General features: G+C 50.8%; 9 protein-coding genes across 9 annotated transcripts; 7 read left to right on the forward strand and 2 right to left on the reverse strand.

Annotated features, from left to right (window-relative positions):
• Positions 1–357: 357 nt before the first annotated feature.
• Positions 358–1,380, forward strand: GCG54_00001067 (uncharacterized protein; the record flags this gene model as incomplete). The annotated part of the gene is made up of 2 exons (XM_045401194.1): positions 358–405; positions 460–1,380. 2 exons carry the CDS (start codon positions 358–360, stop codon positions 1,378–1,380), a joined length of 969 nt encoding a protein of 322 aa, XP_045259119.1.
• A 293-nt stretch (positions 1,381–1,673) lies between these two features.
• On the reverse strand, positions 1,674–3,554 carry GCG54_00001068 (Laccase abr2; the record flags this gene model as incomplete). Its single annotated transcript, XM_045401195.1, has 1 exon — positions 1,674–3,554. One exon carries the CDS (start codon positions 3,552–3,554, stop codon positions 1,674–1,676), a length of 1,881 nt encoding a protein of 626 aa, XP_045259120.1.
• A 489-nt stretch (positions 3,555–4,043) lies between these two features.
• GCG54_00001069 (uncharacterized protein) lies at positions 4,044–5,177 on the forward strand (the record flags this gene model as incomplete). Its single annotated transcript, XM_045401196.1, has 2 exons — positions 4,044–4,860; positions 4,915–5,177. The coding sequence occupies 2 exons, from the start codon at positions 4,044–4,046 to the stop codon at positions 5,175–5,177; spliced, it is 1,080 nt and encodes a 359-aa protein (XP_045259121.1).
• A 1,089-nt stretch (positions 5,178–6,266) lies between these two features.
• Positions 6,267–7,925, forward strand: GCG54_00001070 (Citrinin biosynthesis cluster MFS transporter mrr1; the record flags this gene model as incomplete). Its single annotated transcript, XM_045401197.1, has 4 exons — positions 6,267–6,607; positions 6,661–7,226; positions 7,288–7,726; positions 7,799–7,925. The coding sequence occupies 4 exons, from the start codon at positions 6,267–6,269 to the stop codon at positions 7,923–7,925; spliced, it is 1,473 nt and encodes a 490-aa protein (XP_045259122.1).
• A 685-nt stretch (positions 7,926–8,610) lies between these two features.
• GCG54_00001071 (Gibberellin cluster GA4 desaturase) lies at positions 8,611–13,870 on the reverse strand (the record flags this gene model as incomplete). Its single annotated transcript, XM_045401198.1, has 8 exons — positions 8,611–9,214; positions 9,268–9,710; positions 10,440–10,482; positions 10,536–10,735; positions 10,795–10,957; positions 12,988–13,318; positions 13,369–13,508; positions 13,569–13,870. The coding sequence occupies 8 exons, from the start codon at positions 13,868–13,870 to the stop codon at positions 8,611–8,613; spliced, it is 2,226 nt and encodes a 741-aa protein (XP_045259123.1).
• GCG54_00001072 (Short-chain dehydrogenase/reductase tropE) lies at positions 11,514–12,392 on the forward strand (the record flags this gene model as incomplete). Its single annotated transcript, XM_045401199.1, has 2 exons — positions 11,514–11,805; positions 11,869–12,392. The coding sequence occupies 2 exons, from the start codon at positions 11,514–11,516 to the stop codon at positions 12,390–12,392; spliced, it is 816 nt and encodes a 271-aa protein (XP_045259124.1).
• Positions 13,871–14,958: 1,088 nt separating the features above from the next.
• On the forward strand, positions 14,959–16,093 carry GCG54_00001073 (Short-chain dehydrogenase TIC 32; the record flags this gene model as incomplete). Its single annotated transcript, XM_045401200.1, has 2 exons — positions 14,959–15,453; positions 15,479–16,093. 2 exons carry the CDS (start codon positions 14,959–14,961, stop codon positions 16,091–16,093), a joined length of 1,110 nt encoding a protein of 369 aa, XP_045259125.1.
• A 681-nt stretch (positions 16,094–16,774) lies between these two features.
• GCG54_00001074 (Aspyridones efflux protein) lies at positions 16,775–18,765 on the forward strand (the record flags this gene model as incomplete). The annotated part of the gene is made up of 5 exons (XM_045401201.1): positions 16,775–17,417; positions 17,478–17,522; positions 17,578–17,977; positions 18,027–18,236; positions 18,300–18,765. 5 exons carry the CDS (start codon positions 16,775–16,777, stop codon positions 18,763–18,765), a joined length of 1,764 nt encoding a protein of 587 aa, XP_045259126.1.
• A 1,171-nt stretch (positions 18,766–19,936) lies between these two features.
• Positions 19,937–22,181, forward strand: GCG54_00001075 (Ferric reductase transmembrane component 4; the record flags this gene model as incomplete). Its single annotated transcript, XM_045401202.1, has 4 exons — positions 19,937–20,062; positions 20,113–20,271; positions 20,326–20,621; positions 20,672–22,181. 4 exons carry the CDS (start codon positions 19,937–19,939, stop codon positions 22,179–22,181), a joined length of 2,091 nt encoding a protein of 696 aa, XP_045259127.1.
• Between the last annotated feature and the right edge of the window lie 7 nt (positions 22,182–22,188).

The following is a 22,188-nucleotide window of genomic DNA, read 5'->3' on the forward strand; positions in this document are numbered from 1 at the left end:
ATTGCGAAATTGAACTTTGATGGGATGGACATTAATGAGTTCTAGAGACAGCGGATCATGCGTCAACAAAAGTACTGGGCGATTACACGAGTCGGCAAGATGAGGTGTTGTCGAATCGCCGAAAGTTTCGCACGTTTCCCTAAGTTTGGGCGGTTACCGCACCCCGGGAAAGCACTACGGCGAACGAACAGCACCCTGTAACGGACAATCATGACCATTCACCGGTGCCATTAGCGCTGGAGACATGCTGGTCTATCCGCAGGTTCATAATAGAGCAGGCGAAGACATCTGAACCTAGGTTGAAGCTTTGTCGGAATCGTCTACTCCAAGAACATTTCACAAACATCATTCGCCAAAATGCCTGGTCGTACTACTACCGATATTCACAAAGTCGCGGTGGTTGGGGTAAGCCCTAGGCCATCCATGTCTATAGGGAGTGTACGCTGACAACATGGGCAGAAAGGATATGTTGGAGGATACGTCTACGACAAACTCGTCGACGCCGGCTTCGACGTGACAGTCCTCTCTCGCTCGAACCCAAACAACAAGGCCAACGTCCGGGTTGTAGACTACGAATCCACCAAAAGCCTAACAGAGGCGCTGGAGGGCCAAGATGCCGTCGTCTCAACCATCTCGATGGCAGGCTGGCCGCACCAGTACAAGCTGATTGATGCCGCAGTCGCCGCAGGCACCGTTAAGCACTTCATCCCCAGTGACTTCACCGCACTATCCACCAACCCACAAGTTGCCCATCTGCCGTACTACAGAGACGCGGTCGGCATCCAGGACTACCTGCATAAAAAAGCAGAGAACGCAGAAATGAAGTGGACCGTCGTTCAGACCGGCCCCATTATCGGCTGCGTGCTGAACGGAGCATATGCATACAACTTCCAAGACCGGACTGCGCTGCAAGTCGGCGGCGAGAGCAACAGCGGCCACAAAGTCAGCATGACGCGGGGCTACACCATTGGAAAAGCAGTCGTCTCCATCTTTGGCAAGACGAAGGAGATGAAGAGCGGGCCTATTCACATCCACGATGTTGTGACGTCGCAGCAAGATATTCTCAGGATTGCGGAAGAGAAGTCCGGCGCGAAGTGGTCGGTCTCTCATGTCGACGCCGAGGCCAAGCTTCAGGAAGGGTTGGGCATGTTCAAGGCAGCTGGAGATAACCCACCTCCCATCTTCGCGACGTTTCTGGTCATCCACTATACCATTTTTGGTGGAAAATACAAGACCGACTGGGACGGAAAGGGTAATAAGGCTCTGGGTATTCCAACTTTGGCGAGGGAGGAGTGGGAGGGTTTGATTGCGCAGAGGGTTCGCAACGAGCCTATTGATGGTGGGCTTCCGTGGAACTCTGCACCCAAGCCAAGGAAGTAAAATCCTACAACCTGTGTGCTAGAGCAAACCACTGCATAAAGTCACTGAAAATAAAGAGACGGTTCATGTCTAAAGCCATATTGTGTTGCTCTGGTCAAAACGTTCTAGCCAATTAGAAACGATGAAATGACGATACTGTGAGACAACTGAAGAAAGAGACGCAATCACCAGGCTCAAGAGAAAACGTCTCCTGGACTCCTGATAATGATGTCCATATGATGTCTGCTTATTCAAGTCAAAGATACAAATTTTGGTGTTTTAAATAAATGATTCATACGATGATGCTCTATCTACTAAAAGGGCAGAGCGAACCCGTTCCATTCGCGGTATTCCAGCGGTACCTCCGGAAACTGGTCAATGCCGTCCATCAATACAATACCCATTCCTCCAGCCTGATGGGTCTGCACATGGCAGTGCAGAAGCCAAGCACCCGGATTTTCAACCTGGTATCTTACGACGGTCCAGACAGCAGGTGCATTACCGGCAATGTCTGGTGTGGTGAATGTATCCAGATGAGCCGGGTTTTCGAAGTTGAATGACCCCACCGGAAGGCTTCGCTCAGCTTCTTCCACACTCCTCCAGGGGAACTTCCCGATCCCAGAACCAAGAAAATATACCTTGTTCCCATGCTTGTGAATCGGATGACTTTGAGCAAAAGGGCCTTCGGTCTCCAAGATCATGTCTACCCAACCACCAACTTCCGAGAAGACCACCAGCTCACTATCGGGTGCTTTGGTAGGTCCCCGGAAGAGCATTGGCGGGTCCAGCTCCTCGGCAGTCATGTTGTACAGCTCATGGCCAGACAGACTCCACTCATACGCACCGTGAGGGCGGCCAGGCTTTCTCAAGACCAGCTTGACTGTCCGGTCCGGTCGTCTAGCCGGTCGCCGTTCAGGATATGGCCGACCGTCTTCTGGCTTAAATGAACGGAGTGGGTCGATGAGCGGCTGGCCTGCGTAATTCATCTTTGGCTTTTGGTGTCGCGGTGGGTGAGCAGCGTCGCCATACGCCATCTCGGCGAAGCCCCCCAGGATCTGGTTGAGAAGGTCATTGGCCATACGGATAGTGTACCGCGCAGGCTCCTGGTCGAGCTTTACTAGCACTGACACTCGATTTCCGTTGCCGACGTACACGCGATCAGTAACCACAGGGTGAATATACTGCCCGTCAACGGCATAGACGTGAAGCTCGTGGTTGTCAATGGAAACTTGCAATGGGTAGAGACCTCCGACATTGACGAAGGTCAGCGCCGCCCAGCCCAGCTTCTCATCAACACTGAAAGTAAAGTTGCCTTCCGGGTTTCTTCCTCCAATGCATTCTCTCACAGCCTGTGGTGGAAGCTTCCCAACATCCACATCGTAGTCTCCCTGCAGCGCCTGAATTGGTGGCACGCAGCCCTTTTCCGTCATATGATCCTCTCCAAGGTCTTTCAACATCTTGAGGATGATGGGATTCGTCATGTTATCCAACGTGACGGGGTCCAGGCAGTACTGTGAACCCACGCCATTGACAATTATGGCATCCGTGCAAGCCAAGTCGAAGTTTGCCGTTGTCTCTATGTGGTAAAAGTCGTCAAACTTGTACTGGCTCCAGTCGGCTAGGAGCAGTGGCTGATTTCTCAACTCAGCCGTGCGCATAGCTTGTTCCTCGGATGCATCGCGGCTGATGAGATGAAATGGTCTTTCGGCTTCAGAAGAAGCATGTATGATGATTGCGCCATAGAGACCATCCATCAGCTGACCCTTAGAGTGGGCGTGGTAGAAGAAGGTCCCGGCTTCCTCTGCGATCCATCGGTAGAGATAAGAGGCACCAGGGTGGATCGGGCGTTGTGTAAGTCCCGGAACGCCGTCACTCCAGGGTGTCGTCCGTTGCTCTATCCCATGAAAGTGCATCGTTGTGTCTTCACGGAGGTAGTTCCGAACCAGGAACTCGACTTCATCGCCTTGTTCAAGCCGAAGCATGGGACCCACGAACGTCCCATTGACAAGAATGGCATCTCTGGTGCCCGCGCCGACGACGTCCACCTTCCCAGAGGTGATATGTAATTCGAAGCGGACAGGCTGCCGGGCCACCGACGATTCTTTTGCGCTCTCTAACTGGAGAAGGTCTGGTCGTTGGCACCAGGTAGTAGACCATATGCGCAAAGCGCACGAAAGAAGGGTCATAAGCTGCATGATTGACAGGTCTCAGAAACGAAGCCCCAGAAGTCATCGAGCAAGACTAGCTCGCCACGTGGAGAGTTGGTGGTTCAGGCGATGAAGAGATGAAATTTGGAATAAGGTCCCAGGTGCACGCTCATTTTAGGGATTAGAGTGGTTAAGGGGCAAGCTCTGCGAGACTTTGGGGCGTCGTGGCAGTGGTGACGGCGGCAATCAAACACCGATCAGTGCGTTCCGGCAATCTGCCCACACCCCCACGAGCTTAATCGTAATAATGACCAGACAGCACTGATCGACCTGGCAAGACACCTCTTATTACAGGTAGAGATTCAATCTCTTCCAATATCGTTATTCAGAGGCCACATTCTTTGCAGTATCTTTCGCTGTTCGCTGCGGGCTAAGTCATCAATGCATTCACGAATTCTTTCAGCTCTCGCCATCGTCCCCTGCTTGGTAGCCGGAGAGTCACTGAAACATGTCCTCGCTCGTCATGGGTCACTCACTATGCTCCATGACCTCCTTGTGGAGCTAGACCTGCTGGGCACATTCGAAGCGGTGAAGAACTCGACACTGATAGCGATGAACGACGATGCTTTCGAATATCTCGCCAACTGGGGCATGAACCTGAGCTTAATCGATCCAGAGCTGGCAAGAGGAATCATGAAATACCATTTCCTAGAGGGCTCTTACACTTCGACGAATCCCCTGTTGGAAGTCGAGACGCAGCTGGTTCATTCCGTCCTCCGGCCACCCGTTCTCACAAACATTTCGGACGGTGCCGTGGTCAAACTGACGGCTGCCGATAATGAAAACCCATTTCGGGTGGAATGTGGGATCCAGAAAGTTTTGCCCATCGTCGAAGCCGACATCTTCTACGACTCCGGCGTCTTGCACACCATTAACGAGAACCTCGTCCTTCCGCACAATTTGTCAGAAACGACAAACTTGGGAAATCTTGAAAAGTTCTGGAGCCTCGTCAAAAAGGCTCAAATGAGCGAGTTCTTGGAATCCCTCCGTGACACGACGATTTTGTTGCCAAGCAATGAAGCGATGGAAAAATACAAATTTCACCTTGAATCACTCGCCCCAGAGGACCTCAGGACCACAATCAACAACCACGTAATCCCGAAGCGTGTCCTTTACCATGTGGACTTTGGAGACACTATTAATGAGGTTACAACCATGAGCGGACTCAAGCTAAGACTGAGCCGTGACTCCGCGGGCCGTCTCTTCGTCAACCATGCGCGGGTTTTGAAGCAAGATGTACTCATCTACGGTGGTGTTTCACACGTCTTGGACAATGTGCTTATCACGCAGCTAGGTATGTTTGTAAAAGGGAATACAGCCTAGATATTACAACTAACGTCTTCAATAGGATCATACTTGAGTGTCGAAAGCGATGGGCTTTGGCGGTATGTGGTGTCCTTGCGATGGTACGAGTATCCTTGGAAGAACACAACAGAAGTTATTGTCGGAGCGGCTTTGCTCTTTGTACTCGGTGCTCTGGTTATCCAAAAAGTTGTTCGGTGGAAGGTTTCAACGAACCAACGAGACTTTGGCGGTCGCATCACGAAGGAAGGGGTAGTTGAGGAAACACAATTTAGGTCTTCAGTTGTGTACTACTACGTACCAGTTTAGGCAACACCAGAATCTGGAGCAACACAGAATTTTCAACATTGTATTCAATATCCGGCTTCGTTGTATTGGGTTGACTTGGTCAATAGTAGGTTTCAAGTACCGCAGATGGTTATTGACTGCCAGGATTGTGTTCATGTTAGTTTTCTATTGAACTCCTTGCGTCCCCGAAGATATCCCTGATTCTGGTATTCCTTCAGAGACACATAGTCCTGGTAAGTGTGATGGTGAGCATACCACTAGACATGTGAGAGTAAACACTCATCAGTGGTAAAAAAGACAGATGTCATTCCACCATGCGTGGCAGGCTTCAGTGCTATGTCATCTAGATTGGGAATCCACTGTTGGGAGAGTTGCGCAAATTCATTGGCTGAAGTTTCAAATGGTGCCCCTTTCAGGCACACATAAGTTCATTTGGCCAATAGCATGATAGTTAGCGTATTCCCAATTCAAAGCATCTATTGACTTAGCGACATGAAGAAATTAAGGTTCTCGCAATGGGCGTTCCACGATTTGGATCACGGAAAATCATTTGTCGCTCGGCAACTAGTTTCCGAGAGACTTTCATGCCCAATTGCTTACCTACTCCAACACTCGGAAACCTCTTGGCCACTTGCGATGGGATGAAAGGCTTCCCGAGGCGACGGTGACCATTCGCCGAAGTCTGCGATGTGAAGGTTCTCGAGGAGAAGTGGTGGACTCTCCCCGACTTGCGGTTAGCGGGAGTAGCCAACCAAAATCTGAACATGGATGGCTTTGAGGGCGGTCAGCACGGCAAACCGGAGCCCAGTAGGGACATCGCTCTAGCCCATTCTGATCCTCGTCCAGGGGTAAACCATAGGGAGCGTCTGGCAATGGCGCCATTAATCATCGCCCATGAGAAATCTTGAAGAACTACTACTTCGGCGAAGAAGAGAGAAGGCAGTCTCCGATCACCTCCGATTGATACCGCATCTGACGCATCGCATTCAGTAGGCTCAGCCGTAGCTTGACTTAAGCCGCCTTCCACTCTGAGCAGGGCGTACTGGTTTTAATCTGTACAATCTTTCCGCCTTTACTTCTTTATACAGAACATTTTTGAATACGGTCAAGATGACGTCGACCCAAGAGTCTGTTCCTGTAGATGCGCTCGATCTCGAAGAGGAAGCCGAGTTTGAGACCCGCGTCTTCGAGAAGATCCAAGGAGATGACTTCATCGTGGACTGGAATGGTCCCGATGACAAAGGCAATGCCCAGAATCTCTCTAAGCCGCGAAAGTGGCTCATCACCTGGGTCCTTGCCCTGTATGTCTTATCGACGACCTTCTCTTCCTCCGTCTTCAGCGCTGCAGCGGCAGTAACCGCTAAGGAGTTCGACACTACCGTCCAGACCATGGTGTTTGGCGGTACATCGCTGTTCATGCTCGGATTTGCTGTTGGCCCAATCATCTTTGGGTGAGTAACATCCTCATGTTCTGATCCTGTCTTGAGTACTGAACAGAGGCTAGGCCACTATCTGAGCGCTATGGGCGAAAGGGTCCCCTAGTAATTGGCTACGTCTCTTTTGCTCTCCTCCAGCTTCCCGCAGCCAACGCCCAGAGCCTCTTCACCATCTTCGTGTCTCGTTTTCTCCAGGGAATCTTTGGTGCAGCACCTTCTGCGATCTTGAGCGGCACCCTGGCCGATATCTGGACACCAAAGCAGAGAGGCTTCGCCATGCCATGTACTGGGACCTTTCTCATGATTGGACCGGTGATTGGACCAATGACTGGTTCTGTTATCGTCCAGAGTTCCCTCGGCTGGCGTTGGATTTTCAACTTCACCGCCATCTTTACTCTTGTTATTGCAGCAATCACGTATCCTCTCTTGACGGAGACCTATTCGCCAGTTCTCTTGGCAAAGAGGGCAAGGCGCATGCGCCATATGACACGCAACTGGGCGCTCAGGGCAAGATCAGAGGAACAGGACCGAAATCTCAAGGATGTTGTAGAAAGCTGTCTTTCTCGACCTGCGAAGATGCTTGTCCTAGAGCCCATTCTTCTTCTGATGTCTACATACATCTCTGTGGTGTTCGGTAAGCCATCAACCACGATCTCACATTCGGTTGCATGTGACGATGGCTAATGCTTCATCAGGCCTCATGTATATCTTCTTCCTTGCATACCCCATGTCGTTCGCCAACGAGCGACACTGGGACTCCACCTCGGCTGGCCTTCCCCTTCTTTCCATCCTTCTTGGAACCATCATCGGGGGAGCTCTCATCATCCTCACAGTCAACACAAACATGTCCCCAGATCCCAAGGCTGGCAGGCCGCAGGAGAATAGGCTCCTCCTCATGATGCTCGGTTCCGTCTGCCTGCCTGTCGGAATGTTCTGGTTCGCCGCGACAAGCTCACCAGAGACGAGCGCGACACAGCAGATCATTGCAGGTGTCCCAATCGGCATGGGTATCATTCTGATCAACATGCAAGGAATGAATTATATCGTCGACTGCTACGGGCCATTCTCGAACTCTGCAATCTCAGCGAACACTTTCATGCGGTCGCTTTTCGCGTCCGGCTTTCCCGTCTTCGCGTAAGTCTCCTTCTCACCCGAGTGTTGATGACATTAACATGGGTTGCAAAATTGCAGGACCTCTCTTTACAGCTCAATTGGCGTCGCACGAGCGACGTCATTTTTGGGCCTCTTCGGCGTTGTTCTGGCGCCTATCCCGTTTCTCTTCTTCAAGTATGGGGAGGAGATCCGTTCCAGGAGCAAGTGGGCGCCCTCCTAGTTACCTGCGCTGTATCATTTACGGGGTGGTCAGGGGGGCCAAGCCCATAAACACATGAGCATTTTGGACATTTCAGAATGGGCATTGTAAGTCCATAAACACGGGAATGGTTACACATTGAGGAAATTTTAATCAAGTCCAAGTAAGACCTGGCGTCTTGAGCGACGAAGTCTTCTCGTTTGGTTGCCTCCCAGTGTAGCTGTTCCTCAGATAGGTACGCAATCACAATCAACTAGACCATCTGTCAACCGGGCTCCCGCTCTTGCCACGTCTACCTGTGAATGAAAATGGGATAGTCGTTCGTCGCACCGACTGAAAGAGTGGAATTATTTATGATTCTCAAGCATGCGTACGGAGTTAGTAAAACCGTGACTCGTAATCTGAACACAAATCTGTCACCAAGATCTATCTCATCGCAAGACTGGAACCCCCCCCCCCCCCCCCCCCCCCCCCCCCCCCCCCCCCCCCACNCCGGGACCCCCCCCCCCCCCCCGCCCCCTTCTCAACTGAGCGATACATACTGCAATTTGATAACACAAGAAGAAAAACCACGGAGTAAGTTCAAGAGACGTTTAAGCCAAAAATAAATAAATACTTGATGTGTACCAATTGCTCAATTTGGATCTACCTAAGTTATGTATGCAACATATTCCAATTTCACCACATCCTGTCCAGTATCGTGCACCTATTCGCAGCTCTCGTCCTCCCAGAAGACGAAAAACCTGGTCTCGATACTGCGACGAGCAGGGCCAATGTCATCAGGGGTAGGGAAAGCGCTATGCGGTGTACGGCGCGCTCTTCCGTCCTTCTTAGAATCAAAAATCTTGATCAAAATGACATCGTCCCTGGTCATGCCGCTCCTGAACCACCACTTGTGCTGAGTTGAGCTCTCAGGCGGCGCAATCTGCCACATGTGGTTCTCTGTGGGCTTTCGCGGCCACTGGAAGGGCACGCAGTGCATCGTGTCGTGCAGCTCGTCGTCCCGCACTGACCTGGCATCGCAGAGCGCGAGGGGTTCGCGGTGGACCTGCTCCCAAGGTCTCCAGAGGTTGATGATGGCCCAGCGGTGCTTGCCATCGTGCTTGGCGCCCTCACCGGGGGGCATGTCGTCGTACAGGCGGCGGATGGCGCCGAGGTCAGACTGATCAATGTGCACGAATCTTGCGGACAGAAGACCTCCATCAGTCATGGCCATGTCGGGCTTTTTGGCCTCTTCTTCAGGGTCGGTCTTTTCCCATTGGCGTTGGCGGATGATGTGGGAGATCAAGCGAACGTCAGAAGCCCCGGTGCTGTATGCAGATTAGCGAAGCCGCACAGGGGAAAACCCCTAGGGCTGACTTACATCTTTCTCATGAACTCCTCACACTCCGCATTGTACACCTTGTTGAGGTGCTCGTCGATGGGGCTCCAGGGAAAGTCTTTGTATGACGTAGGAAAGTGTTCGAACTGGAATCCAGTCTTATCGAGACTGAACTCGCTTTCCTTTCCTCTGGCGTTTTGGATGACGACCTCGCGGGGGTCGTACTTGCGTCGCATCTGCGCGAAGGTGCCGCCCCAAATCATCTCGTCTCCGCCCTTTCTGGGGTCGAGGCGGTAGTTGAGCGTCACGGTGTAAGCAGACACATTATGGTTGTCAATGGCATCGAGCTTGGCGCGCTCTTCAGCCTCCTTTTCCTTGTCAACTTCTGCAGTCGCTTTGTACTCGACGGTGTCGCCGGAGACTGTGAGCTTTCTTTGGATATCGGTGTCCAGGAAGGCAAGCTCGTCCTTCGTGGCATAATTGAGCTCAAGGGTAGGCATTGTAGTCTGGTTGGGAGCGCTGGACCGCTGGAAACAGAGAGCTAGGACTGGGTAATCTCAAATGGTAAAACTGCGTCGCGACACGTTGCGGTTGTTGATGATTGACGGTAAATAGTAAATCTGGCTGGTGAAGAAAGGCTCTTTTATTAACATGCTCAGGCCACGAATGCCTCGATTCGCTTGTCGCTGGCGTTGAATATTGTCCCCTAGCGTTCTCCGGTGTAGCAGCTGTATGGCGTTTCGACTGGTTCGGTCGGTGACTGGATGCCGAAGCAGTGTAAGTGAGCTTGAGAGCAGGGATGAGGACACTTGAGTGGAGTGCCGAGTCCTCCAAAGAAGCCGACGAGTGTTGAAGTTTGGCATCAACCACATCGATCCGCATCATTTAGGATGGATCTTGAATGTAGCGTTTTCGACTTTCCTGTCAATTGAAGCCAAAGCATGACGATGATCAAAGAGTCCAGACGTCGGGGTCTTGAACAGGCTTCGTGAAGCCGAAGCCAAGCGGGCTTTTAGGCGAACAGCAGTGCTCCAGCGCCTAGGACGAACCTAGGGCGCTGTTTCCCGTCATTGACAGAACACCAGATCGCCTTTACGTCAAAGTCAACATTCGTTGAACGACGGATGAACGCGATGAGGATGCAACTAGGATTTGAGCAAACTTATGTGAACTATATTAAAATAGTCTACGAAATAACTGCAAACACGTCACACTCCGTTCTGGAAGTTGTAGTTTTCCACCCAACCAACAATGCATCTGTGCACAAACAAATCAGCTCAAGGGCACTGATCGACGAAGAAACCCCTTACCTGCTTCGGCTCATGTCAGCAAAGTTGAAATGATCCGGGATGAACTTTTTCATGAAATCGGGGTCTTCGCGCATTTTCTCAATGCACTCAATATTTGGGACGATCATCGAGATGACGCTGTCGTAGTCCAACAGCATGGCTTCTGGCGCGTTAGGAAACAGGCGCTTGAATGCCGCTTTGGAAGTAGAGTCGTTGTGCGTCTAGGGTGTAGCTGGTCAGTACCTCGAGCCCGCGATCAAATTTGTAAACGGCACCATACCACACTGTAAGAGACCGCGCCGTACTTCTTGAGAAGAGATGTGATGATTGGGCTGTTGACATGCTCTAGGTGGTGGTGATGGCTTTGCTCATCCATGTCTGGCTTTTTGTAGACGTAGATGTTGTACGCCAGCAGGCGGTTGGGTTGTTCATTCGAGCCCATTCTGGCGATTTGGTGGATTGAATTAGGAACGTCTACGACGACAGAATGCCTATGCCAAATAGTAGATTTACACGCGGTCCTCGCGTGTGCAAGATAGATAATATCTGCGATAAGTACTTTGATCGAGAGCGATATTCTGGCAGGCGGAATGAGCCATTGAGTGGTTTTCGTCAAGCTCTTAGTAGTGGTATCGGGGATGTGTTTCCGCTAAAGTTTGCTGTTTACCGGCCTGTCGGCCCTCATTTGAGGACACTGGACAGTGCACAGCGTTTCGGCACCATTGAACCACTTCTGTCCCAGAAGACCTGGCCGCCTCCAGCGTGCTTCGCGGACTCAGCTTGGATCGCAGTCCAGGGTTCGCCGGCCAGGCATTACCGATGAACACGACAAAAGACCAAAGCAAAGACCCCTATATAGTTTAGGCCAAAGACCAACGTCATGTCGTGGTTTTCAAGATGCTTCTTTCATCATCTTCTGTTCGCAAGTTCCCTATTCTCTCTTGCAGATTACACGCCCAAAGAAATTACATTTTGCGATCTCCCCAGTCGTCTCCCACAATGCCCGCCATCGCTGATCACAAGGTCGTCGTCATCACAGGCGCCAACAAGGGCCTGGGCTACCAAGCTGTGAAGACACTTCTCGGCTCTGACAAGAAATACCACATTTTCCTGGGGAGTCGTGACTTCGTCAAGGGACAGGAGGCCGCAGACACGGCGCGCAAGGAGGTTTCTTCCCTCAGCACTGTCGAGCCCCTGCAGCTCGATGTCGAGAGCGATGAGTCCATCCAGAAGGCATATGAAACTGTCGAGAGCAAGTGCGACAGAGTTGATGTGCTCATCAACAACGCTGGTAAGTCATATCTCCTCATCTCCTTACGCCTTGAACTTTGACTAAACTGCCTGTGCTGTTTAGGTGTGATGCTTGACCAGCAAATCGAGCGCGGCAACATGACTGCTCGTGAGGCTTACAACAAATCATGGGACATCAACGTCACTGGACCTCACGTCATTACAACCACTTTCCTACCGCTGTTGCTGAAGTCTTCTGATCCCAGACTCATCTTCAACACCAGCGGTGTATCGTCCTTGGCCAACGCTGCGGACTCGTCCCATTTCACGTACAAGGTGCCCCCTGCTGGTGCACCCAAGCCGGTCGGCACCATCTCCTACAGAGCTGCGAAGGCTGGGTTGAACATGGTTATGCTCGAGTGGGTTAGGATGTTGACAAACGATGGGGTAAAGGTCTGGTGTGTCGCCCCTGGTTTCTTTGCGACGGACATCGGAGAGGGCAACCCGGAGGCGATGAGGAAAATGGGTGCTGGCGATCCCACGGGTGGTGGCAAGGCGCTCGTTGATGTTGTTGAGGGCAAGAGGGATGCGGATGTTGGCAAGGTCTGTAACATGGCGGTATACGGCACACCTGTGCAGGCATGGTAGGAAGCAAAATTACATAGTCTGGTTAGGAATACATGCATGTTCGTCATCATAAGCATCCCACACAATTACTACAATTTGGCATCCATGGTGGTTGACCTGGATCAAGTTAAAGCGTCGGCGGAATCCAGAGGCTACGCGCTTCGGGTCTTGTTCTTGGTTTAGTAGCGATTGATGTGAAGTGTTCTGCGATATCCATACAATTTTTAGGTTCGTGATGCACATGGCTGAGGAAGTCAAATTTTATCGTTGTGTGGATGTCACTATATTTGAGCATCTTGTTTCATTTACACATTCCTTGAGTACGTACCATTTCCATGGGATACCAATGCAGGCTCGTGTTTGTTGTGAGCTTAGGGCCACAGTCTAGCATCACGGTATCATCCACCAATGAAAGGTCATGCATCAAATGAAGTAGGGCTCAATATCATTCTGTTTCATACGTCTAAGAGAATGTGATACGTCTTGGAGAAGCTATTCCTTTTCCTGGCCCTCCCAGAAAACAAGACATCTGATCTCAATGCTCTCACGAGGTGGACCGAAGTCATTCGGGGTTTGAATTGCGGTGTGCGGTGTCCGCCTCGCCCTTCCATCCAACTTTGAGTCGAAACACTTGATCAATAGCGCCTCGTCTGTCGTCATATTGCTCGCATAGTACCACTTATGCTTGGGGCTTGCCTTCATATGCCACTGCTCATTGTCTTTGTTCATGGTGTTGGGGGGCTTTCCAATTACAATGCGGGTAGTGACGGGAACAAGGTCAGACTCGTCAACACTGCGGGCGTCGCAGACAGCGAGAGGCTCACGGTTGACAGGCTTGAGAGGCTGCCAGACATTGATGATACCCCAACGGTTATGTGTCTTGGCACGAAGCATCTCTGCTTCGGGAAGTCTGTCAAGGATGATTTGAGCCCCGTCGTAGGATTGATCTAGACTCTGTCAATTGAGGCGTTCTTTAATTTGCGCGAGGTATGCTTACCGACGTGGACAAACATTGCAGGCGGTTGCATATTCAGCATTGCATCGTCAGGGACATCATCCTCAATGTTGACAATCTTTTGGTGACTGTCACGGCGAATCACATGAGGAGCGAAGGGATGGACGTATGTCGCCCCTGTGCTATGTTGGGCCTCAGCAAGGACTAACTGTTCTGAAGATACATTGGGGCACTACACTTACTGTCGCTTCAGAAGATCTTGGACATCTTTCTGCAGTTGAGGGGGCAGTCCAAATCGATAGTCGCCGTCCCACTGCTTCTCTTGGATCGTGCTCTCAACCCACTGAAAGCCGTGGGTGTCAAGCTTGAAGTCGTCCTCACACGTACGACTGTCGGTGACGTTGACCAATTGCTTATCATACTTCGCCCGCTGGAAGCCTACTGTAGCGATGTATTGGACTGGATACTTTTCGCCCTTGGCTGGTGGCAGGTGACAGTTGACATAGGCCAGCACAGACTCGGAGGTTTTCGTGACGTGTGGCATCGTTGATTTTTGGAAGTATGTATCTCAGAGTGATAGCAAAATTGGACTAGAGGGCTAGGGTACAGGATTGAGGGCAGAGAATGATGATGAAGAAGTTTCAATATATGGAACTTAAACCGAAGACAGTTGTCGGTGATTGTGGTGTCTTTTACCGCGAGACACCCAACATGCCGACCTCTGCTGGGCTGCTGTACCACCGCGGGATAGTGGTTCATAAGCGGCGAAGCTTCAGTAGTAGCTCATCATACACCTATTTTCTTTATTGATTGTCACTTATTAACATTTGCAATATTAGAGCCGGCAGAGAACTTTTCAGAGCGATCAACAAGTGCGCAGAGTCGGCTGATCTAGAGTAGGCCGGTAAAAGTGTTCGGGCAGACAACAGGACTTCGCGGTGTGTCTTGTCACGGTGACCTTTCGCCGGTTGCCGGGCAGAACGTGGACAGTTCGGCTGCAGGAGCCTTGATGAGCGCTGGACAGCGGAAGCAGACTGCTAGACAGAGCTAGAGACCGACCCCCTGGGGTTGGCTTCCAGCAGAAGCCGCCCTCGCTGTCGCCGTCCTTCCCGTCCCAAGTCAGTAAATCAGCGAGCAGACGTCTGAAATTTTCCATCAGCTGGCTAAACCTTAGGCGCCCTGGTCGCTAATCACCGGGCAATTTGGCGTGTTTACCGGTGCTTAATGCTCTGAACAACGCTCTAGCTGTGAATCGGAACTGGGGCAAACTGTAATTAATATGCTCAAGTGACCCGATTTACCTATTGCACAGCACCATGGACGGCTGACTGACTGTGCCAATCGTTATCTGTGATGAAAGATCACGATTTCATAGCCTCCAGATCTCGATGGGCGCTTTCGCAAGGGGAATGCTATTCCCATCACATTCCCCGGTGTCCATAACAATCTCCTGCTAATGTCTGTAAACGTTAAAATCGTGCTTGAATTCTGACTTGACAAGAATGCCGTTCAATTCGAGACGCAAATATCTAAACGTCAACCTGCCTTCCTGAAACTCCTTGGCTTTCAAAGTTTGCCTAATCACGCGACAATATTGTTGTTCACAATCATCTTCAACACACAATCGTCACGATGCACTACGCTCCTAACCTTCCGCAAATTGCCAACCGGTATGCATCTGCTCATGCCAATCCCCAGGGCGCTGGCGACGCGCGGCCTACGGCCCTGCAAATCATCCAAGATGAGGGACTCGTCGGCAAACTAAGCCACAAGGTAGCATTGGTCACTGGAGGGACCAACGGTATTGGCCTTGAGCTTGTGCGCACCTTGGCAAAGACTGGCATGCGAGTCTTCTTCACAGCCCGCGATCCTGTCAAGGGCCAGAAGGTGAAGGAGAAGCTTCAGAGCGAGGACGCTCTCTTTAAGCTTGAGGTCGTCGAGATGGAACTCAAGAGCTTAGAAAGTGTCAAGGCTGGTGCGGAGTTGGTCTTGAGTCAAACCGACAGACTTGACGTCCTCATGAACAATGCAGGCATGTATTTCTTCAGCGCCATGGGAACTCGAGGCTTTCGGACATCACCACTAACATATGCCGATAACATCAGGTATTGCGGCGACACCTCACGGGTTCACGAAAGAAGGCTTCGAACAGCAATTCGGTGTCAACCACGTAGCGCATTTCTACTTGTTCCAACTTCTCAAGCCGCTACTTCTGAACACCGCAGCAACCCACGGCGTGAACATTCGCATCGTTTCGACGGCTAGCACTTCACACACAGCGTCGACGGTGCTCCCCGAGAACAATTATGACACCGCCAATCCCAACGGCAAGGGCTATGAGCCCGGTGTGTCCTATGCCCACTCCAACACAGCCAAGATCTGGTTTTGCAACGAGCTGGAGCGGCGATATGGGTCCAAGGGTCTGCATGCAATTAGCATCCAGCCAGGCGGCTTTACCAGTGGGCTCATGGACTCTTCTGAAGAGCACAGTAAGGTGATGCTGAACAAGATGATCCAAATGCCACACATCAAGAAGATTTGGAAGAGCGTCGAGCAAGGCGCAGCTACGAACACACTTGCAGCTGTCGGCAAGGAGTTTGATGGTGTCGGAGGAATCTACATGGAGGACTGCGGCGTGAGCAAGCCTATCCCGGATGATCTGCATTGGGCGGGTTACGGTTTCAAGTCCTGGGCGTTTGACGAGGCAGGCGAGAAGAAACTATGGATCGATTCTCTTAAAATGGTTGGACTGGAAGACGACCAGTAGATTGTGGTGGCGGGTTCGCAGCTCTTAGACCAACAATAGAAATACTCTTCTCTAAATTCACAACACTATACCAGTACTTCTAGTCTAGATGATATTTGAATAGTCACTGTTAGATTGTTCGACATGTTAGAAGATGTCTTGCCTGCATTGTTATACCGTTCGCTACAATAGAGCAGCAGTTAACATACGTTGAACATGACCATCGTCATGCCATTAACATAGGACTGATTTATACTGCATTCCTCATAATACATAGAACAGGTGCGCAGAATTTAATCAAATCATAAGAGTAAAATTTACCAGTTAATCCGTCTGAAAATTTGCGTCTGGATATTATTGGGCATCAAACCCACCGAGGTCAACTTCTTCAGGCAGCGCATTTGACGAAAGCAGTGGCCGTGTACAGTGCTTTCTCGACAAAGCAAACACTGTCCGGCAACCGTCGCGAAATGGTAGCCGCAGCGCCTCCCGTGCATGCTTCCGAGATCGATCGGATCTTCCGCCCATAGATCGATTATGTACGTGTCATGCAATTTTGACAGCAGTCTGTTAAATCTGTAGGCCTTCTTTAAATGGTATTCTTCTATGTCCCTAAGATAAGTATTGCTTTTTGATTCGTTGATTACTGCAGATCACGTTCTTTCTTTCAATCTTGATCCTCGTTTTCACCAATATCCAGCCATGCCACGTTCTACAAAGTCATCTGGCTCGTACGAGTTGCACGATCGCTCGAAGGAAGCCTCTTCCGTAGCACTGCCATACGAAATATCCTCTTCGGAACAGGTTGGAAAGATCGACAAGGCCGATAAAAATGCCTCGAAAACACAAGCCAGTCCTGGTGGCTGGGGAGAGGATCTTGACGAGTCACAATATCCATCTGGGCTTCAGTTTGCACTCATTATCTTCTCCCTATTCATTTCTGTCTTTATTGTTGCCGTCAGTCAAACTGTTCTCGCCACGGCGATCCCGACCATTACAAGCGCGTTCAACAGTTTCGATGACATCGCATGGTACAGCACAGGCGAGCAGATCACGGCAGTCGCGATGCAACTCCCGTTCGGCCGAGCATATACACTGGCAAATAACAAGTGGACATTTCTGGTATCTGTCATCATCTATCTTGCCGGCAGCGCGATTTGCGGATTTGCGCCTGTGTCCGTCGTTCTCATCATCGGAAGAGTCATCCAGGGCGTGGGTATGGCCGGTGTCTTCGGAGGCTCGTTCATCGTCTTGGCTCGCGTGACTCCGCTCAGGAAGCGGAGCTTGTTCGCTGGTCTCTTTGGAGCGGCGTATGCCATTGCAAGTGTTATTGGTCCAATCATGGGTATGGGTCCTCCTCTCTTGGTCGTTCGATATTATCCAATGCTTACTTGCTGTCTGCCAGGCGGTGCGATGACTACTGGAGCCTCTTGGAGATGGTGCTTCTGGTGTACGTCTTAAACGTCTACGACTTAACTTCAGAAACACACTACTGACGTTCTTAGTCAACCTTCCCATCGGTGCGGTGGTGATTCCGACAATCATCTTCTGTCTGCCTGATTCCTTGGGACGAACATCTGCAACTCTAAAGGACATGACATGGAAAGAGATAATCATGAAGTTCGATCCGCTGGGGACTGGCTTGCTCCTAACTTCTCTTGTCTGCCTGATGTTGGCCTTGCAGTGGGGCGGGGGTGAGTACGCTTGGAGTAATGGTCGTGTTATCGCCGTCTTGGTCGTTTTCGCGGTGACCATCCTGCCTTGGATGGTCCTACAATACTTCCAAGGTGATGATGCTACCGTACCTCTGAGCATTTTGAAGCAGCGATCAGTCGCAGGCTCCAACCTGTACCTGCTCTTTTTGAACGGCGCTTTCGGTGTCTTCATCTTTTTCCTTCCCGTCTGGTATGCGCCTCGAAGCACCCAGCATATACGTTTAACTGACACTTTGCAGGTTTCAGTCTATCAATGGCGACAGCGCCCAGTCATCTGGTTTCAAGCAAATAGCGTTGTGCATCAGCACTGCCGTTGCGTCGATCGTCGCCGGCGGAATGGTCGTCGCCCTGGGGTTTTACAACCCCTTCATCATTGTTGGTTCAATGTTGGTTACAGCTGGATCAGCCCTCTACATGGTCATCAAACCAGACGCTACTCTCGGGATGGTGTGAGTGATTCCAAGCGGTGTCTGTGGATTGGATTCGGAATAACAGGCTAATGAGTTTCAAAGGATTGGCGCTCAGATTCTCGTTGGTGCTGGTGTTGGAGTTGGTGCAGAGCAAGCAAACGTTGCCGTCCAGACTGTGTTACCGAGCGAAAAGATTGCCAAGGGCACAAGTCTTACTCTCTTCACCAGATTGCTAGGTGTAGCGTTATCTGTACCGGTTGCTCAGAGCGTTATCCAACAGGAGCTCGTGAAGGCGCTCGGCCCGTCTGTCGCTGGTGTTGTCTATGGTGACGGTGGAGCTCCAGATCTGCGCATGAAGCTGCAAACGATGTTTGGAGACAATACTCCAGCATTTCAGAACGCTCTAAATGGGGTGAACTACGCCATCACGAGAACGTTTATGCTGGCTATGATATTGGCTGCTATTTCGTTCCCATTCGGCCTTCTCGTGGAATGGAAGAGTGTCAAAAAGGAGAAGAGAGCCGAGGAGGACCAGAAGGAAAGGGGAGGCAACCCAAAGGCCAACTAAAGTCTCCAAAATCTCTGTACAGTAGACCAAAGCAGTCTCGTTTATCGAGCATGAGAATGCATGACAAAAACGTCGCTTCTGCAATGGTCTGCATCCAATCAGCACACAGGGTTGGTAGGTGGAGGAATAAATATTAAAAAGAAGCATTTTGGCTTCAACCCTATTAATTGAGACTTTGCAGGAGATGTTAAATTGCTAAGCTAGGCATCAGTATGCTATGGACGGGTTGTTTGTGTTGATCATTTTGACAACCTTTAGATGAAGTTGTCGACTGATGTGGTCGTGTTGAACCACAAGTCCACAACGTCCAGCCATAAACGTGGAAGACAGTAGCTGACTGTTAGACGTCAGCCAAGATCAAAGCTTCATGCAGACAGACAGACATAAATATCGATGCGCAAACATTTCATCCTATACTACATTCATCATCTCGACCGTGTTCTGAATTTCTTTCTCGTGTAACTTGTGGTGCTGATTGGAATGGTGCACATGATCACTCACAATTGCCTATCTGCCATCAAAACTAATTCCTTAATGTACTTTACCGCAACGCGAGAATCAACGACTCAATGTACAACTAAAATAAACTGTATCCACAATTTCAATTACATTTATTTCTAAGCCAGAGGGCACTCGCGACTTGCATCCATCCATGCCATGAGATTGATCAGCAACACGTCGACCGAGCTGTGTCGTCCTGCGGATGGCATAGCCAGCGTCAATGCTTTCGGCTACACAAGAACAGGTGGTCAAAATGTTAGAGGTAGTAATTTTCTTGGCCATGTAATATCGGGCACTGATTTCTGAAGATTCCGGTCAATCGGGAACCGTCAAACTTCCTTTTGGGGTCGATATTTGAGACCGGGGAACGGCGTCGGCTTTCATTCACCGCGAAAATCTGCCAAGTCGGCCAAAGCTGCGAAAACTCTCAGAGGCCAATCACGTCTAAGCTGAGGGTGGTAAATCCGCCGGTCTCCGCTATGTCTGAAAGATGATGAACTCGGAGCTTGAGCAAGAGCGCCACGCCAGAATTGTCGTAAAACAATGGCTAACCTCGTGTAGTTGGGGTTAGACTCAAAGTACCTTACGGTGTTCGACTCTTAATCTTTACAGCACAGTCCAATTTCAGCAAGTTGACCCACAATCATCTGAGCATATTCTCGCTTTCGCTATGATTTCATCATTCAGGAAACTCCTGATACCTATCCTAGCGGCTATGCATACGCAGGTATGCATAGCCGATGAGGTGGGGGAAGCAGGCCACGGTCTCATCGGCTATGGTATCACAATGTACCAGGTGAGCATGATTCAACCTCAAGAGTTAGACTCAGAACTGACGGCGCTTAGCCCCTCTGCGCCTACTCGTGCCGCGTTGTGCTCTCCGGCAGCGCACTGAATTGCAGCACGATGGTTGTCGAGGGTGGCCTACCAATGCCTCGAACCTCCCCTGAGTGCTTCGCGACTGACGATGCCTTCCTAACATCCATGGCCCTTTGCCTGCAATCAGTGGGTCACATCTTTCGTGAGTCCGATAGCGAGAACTCTACTGACCTGTAGTAGCGTTGCACCGACCTTCCCGCATGGAAGATTGAGAAGTACTGGCACAAGACTGAAGCGAGCATCCGGAATAGTCATAGACGGCTTGATGAACCTGGAGTTCATGTTGTTGCGAAGCCTCCGGTTCCAAAGTGGACTTACCAGCAGGCCCTCGCCCAGATTCAGGGCAACGTTACCTCGACTTTGGCATATGGAGAGCCCCTCAATCGGACATTTTTGGTTGCCGACTTCCAGTACCAGCTACAGTATGATACAATGGAAATGTTTGAGAGAATGGAAACCCATCATGAAAAATATGGGTATGCCGTGTCTGTTGAATTTGGGAGAAGCTTTGCTTACATGGTTCCAGATTGGTGCTCATCACTCTGGGAGTCATTGTTCCCATTGCAAGCTCTTGGCTCCGCTTCCTCCCATTGCCCAAGCTATTCAAAGCCAAAGTCAACGCCGCTATCATAGACCCGCCCTTGTTCGGCAGCCGCCACCAAGCGCCCTATTTCAACATGTTCATCATGCCAACGCGTGGCCAGGCGATGCTCATAGCGTATGTCGTGGTCCTCAACTTCGTACTCAGTGGAGTAGATATTCAGTCAGCTCAGCCTAATGCATGGTGGTGGGGCAATCAGTTACAGGAAGTCCTTACCTCTGTCGCCAACCGCACTGGTGTTCTCAGCTTCGCGAACGTGCCATTGCTCATCCTATATGCCGGCAGAAACAACTTTCTGTACTGGCTGACCGACTGGACACAGTCGACATTCATGGTGATGCATCGTTGGACTGCATACCTTTGCACGCTTCAAGCTATCATGCACTCTATCATATGGCTTCGCATATATGTCGTCTTAGGATGGCATGATAGCGAATCGAAGCTTGCTTACTGGGTGTGGGGTGCCATCGCAACGCTTGCGATGAGCCTGCTACTCCCAGCGTCAGCCATTCCCTTCCGTGCCAAGATGTACGAGATGTTCTTCTTTTGGCACATCGTACTGGCTGTCTTCTCGGTGGTAGGTTGCTACCTGCATATTATATACCGCTTCAATCATCAATGGGGATACGAGATTTGGATGTACATCGCCATTGCAGTCTGGGGATTCGACCGCGTTGCCAGACTTGCCAGGATGGCCAGAAATGGCTGGCGGCAAGCCGTTGTCACAGTCATTGACGACGAATACGTCCAGGTTGACATAGAAGGGGCAAAGGGTCACGGACACGCCTATCTCTACTTCCCGACGCTAACGTGGAGAATCTGGGAAAGTCATCCCTTCTCCATCATGGGAACTAGAGTGAGACCTGCGGATCCTCCGCGATCATCCTCGGGAAGCTCAACCGAGAAGTCACTGGGGTCGACATCCAAGCTTGCCAGCACCACAGCCGCCGATGTGGTCATCATCCACGAACCGCCTCATGTTGGCCTTTCCTTCTTAATCCGAACCTTTGACGGCGCCACAGGTATGCTTCGCTATAAGACCCGACTCCCCGTTCTCGTCGAGGCAGACTATCTGCCGTACCCCGACTTAACCAAGTTTCAAACTCTTATATGCATCGTTGGAGGTGTCGCAATCACAGCTGTAGCACCAGCTTTACGTGCCTACCCAGGACACGCCAAGGTGTACTGGTCATGCAGGAGTCCTGGTCTGGTCGAAATCGTTGATCTTGATCGTATTGACACGGACATCCTGGTAGGCGAGAGGTTCAATTTGCGCAACGTTATGGAAGAAGAGATTGCAAAAGCCAAGGGAGATACGGCCGTCGTCGTCGGTGGTCCCGCAGCTATGACTGACGAGGTGCGATGCATCGTCAGCAAACTAGCACTCAAGGCAGCGATCCCTGTTACTTTGATCGATGAAACCTACTACTGGTAGACCCGCA

Source organism: Colletotrichum gloeosporioides, assembly GCF_011800055.1.
Source record: "Colletotrichum gloeosporioides strain Lc1 chromosome Unknown consensus_81, whole genome shotgun sequence".
Lineage (NCBI taxonomy): Eukaryota > Fungi > Ascomycota > Sordariomycetes > Glomerellales > Glomerellaceae > Colletotrichum > Colletotrichum gloeosporioides.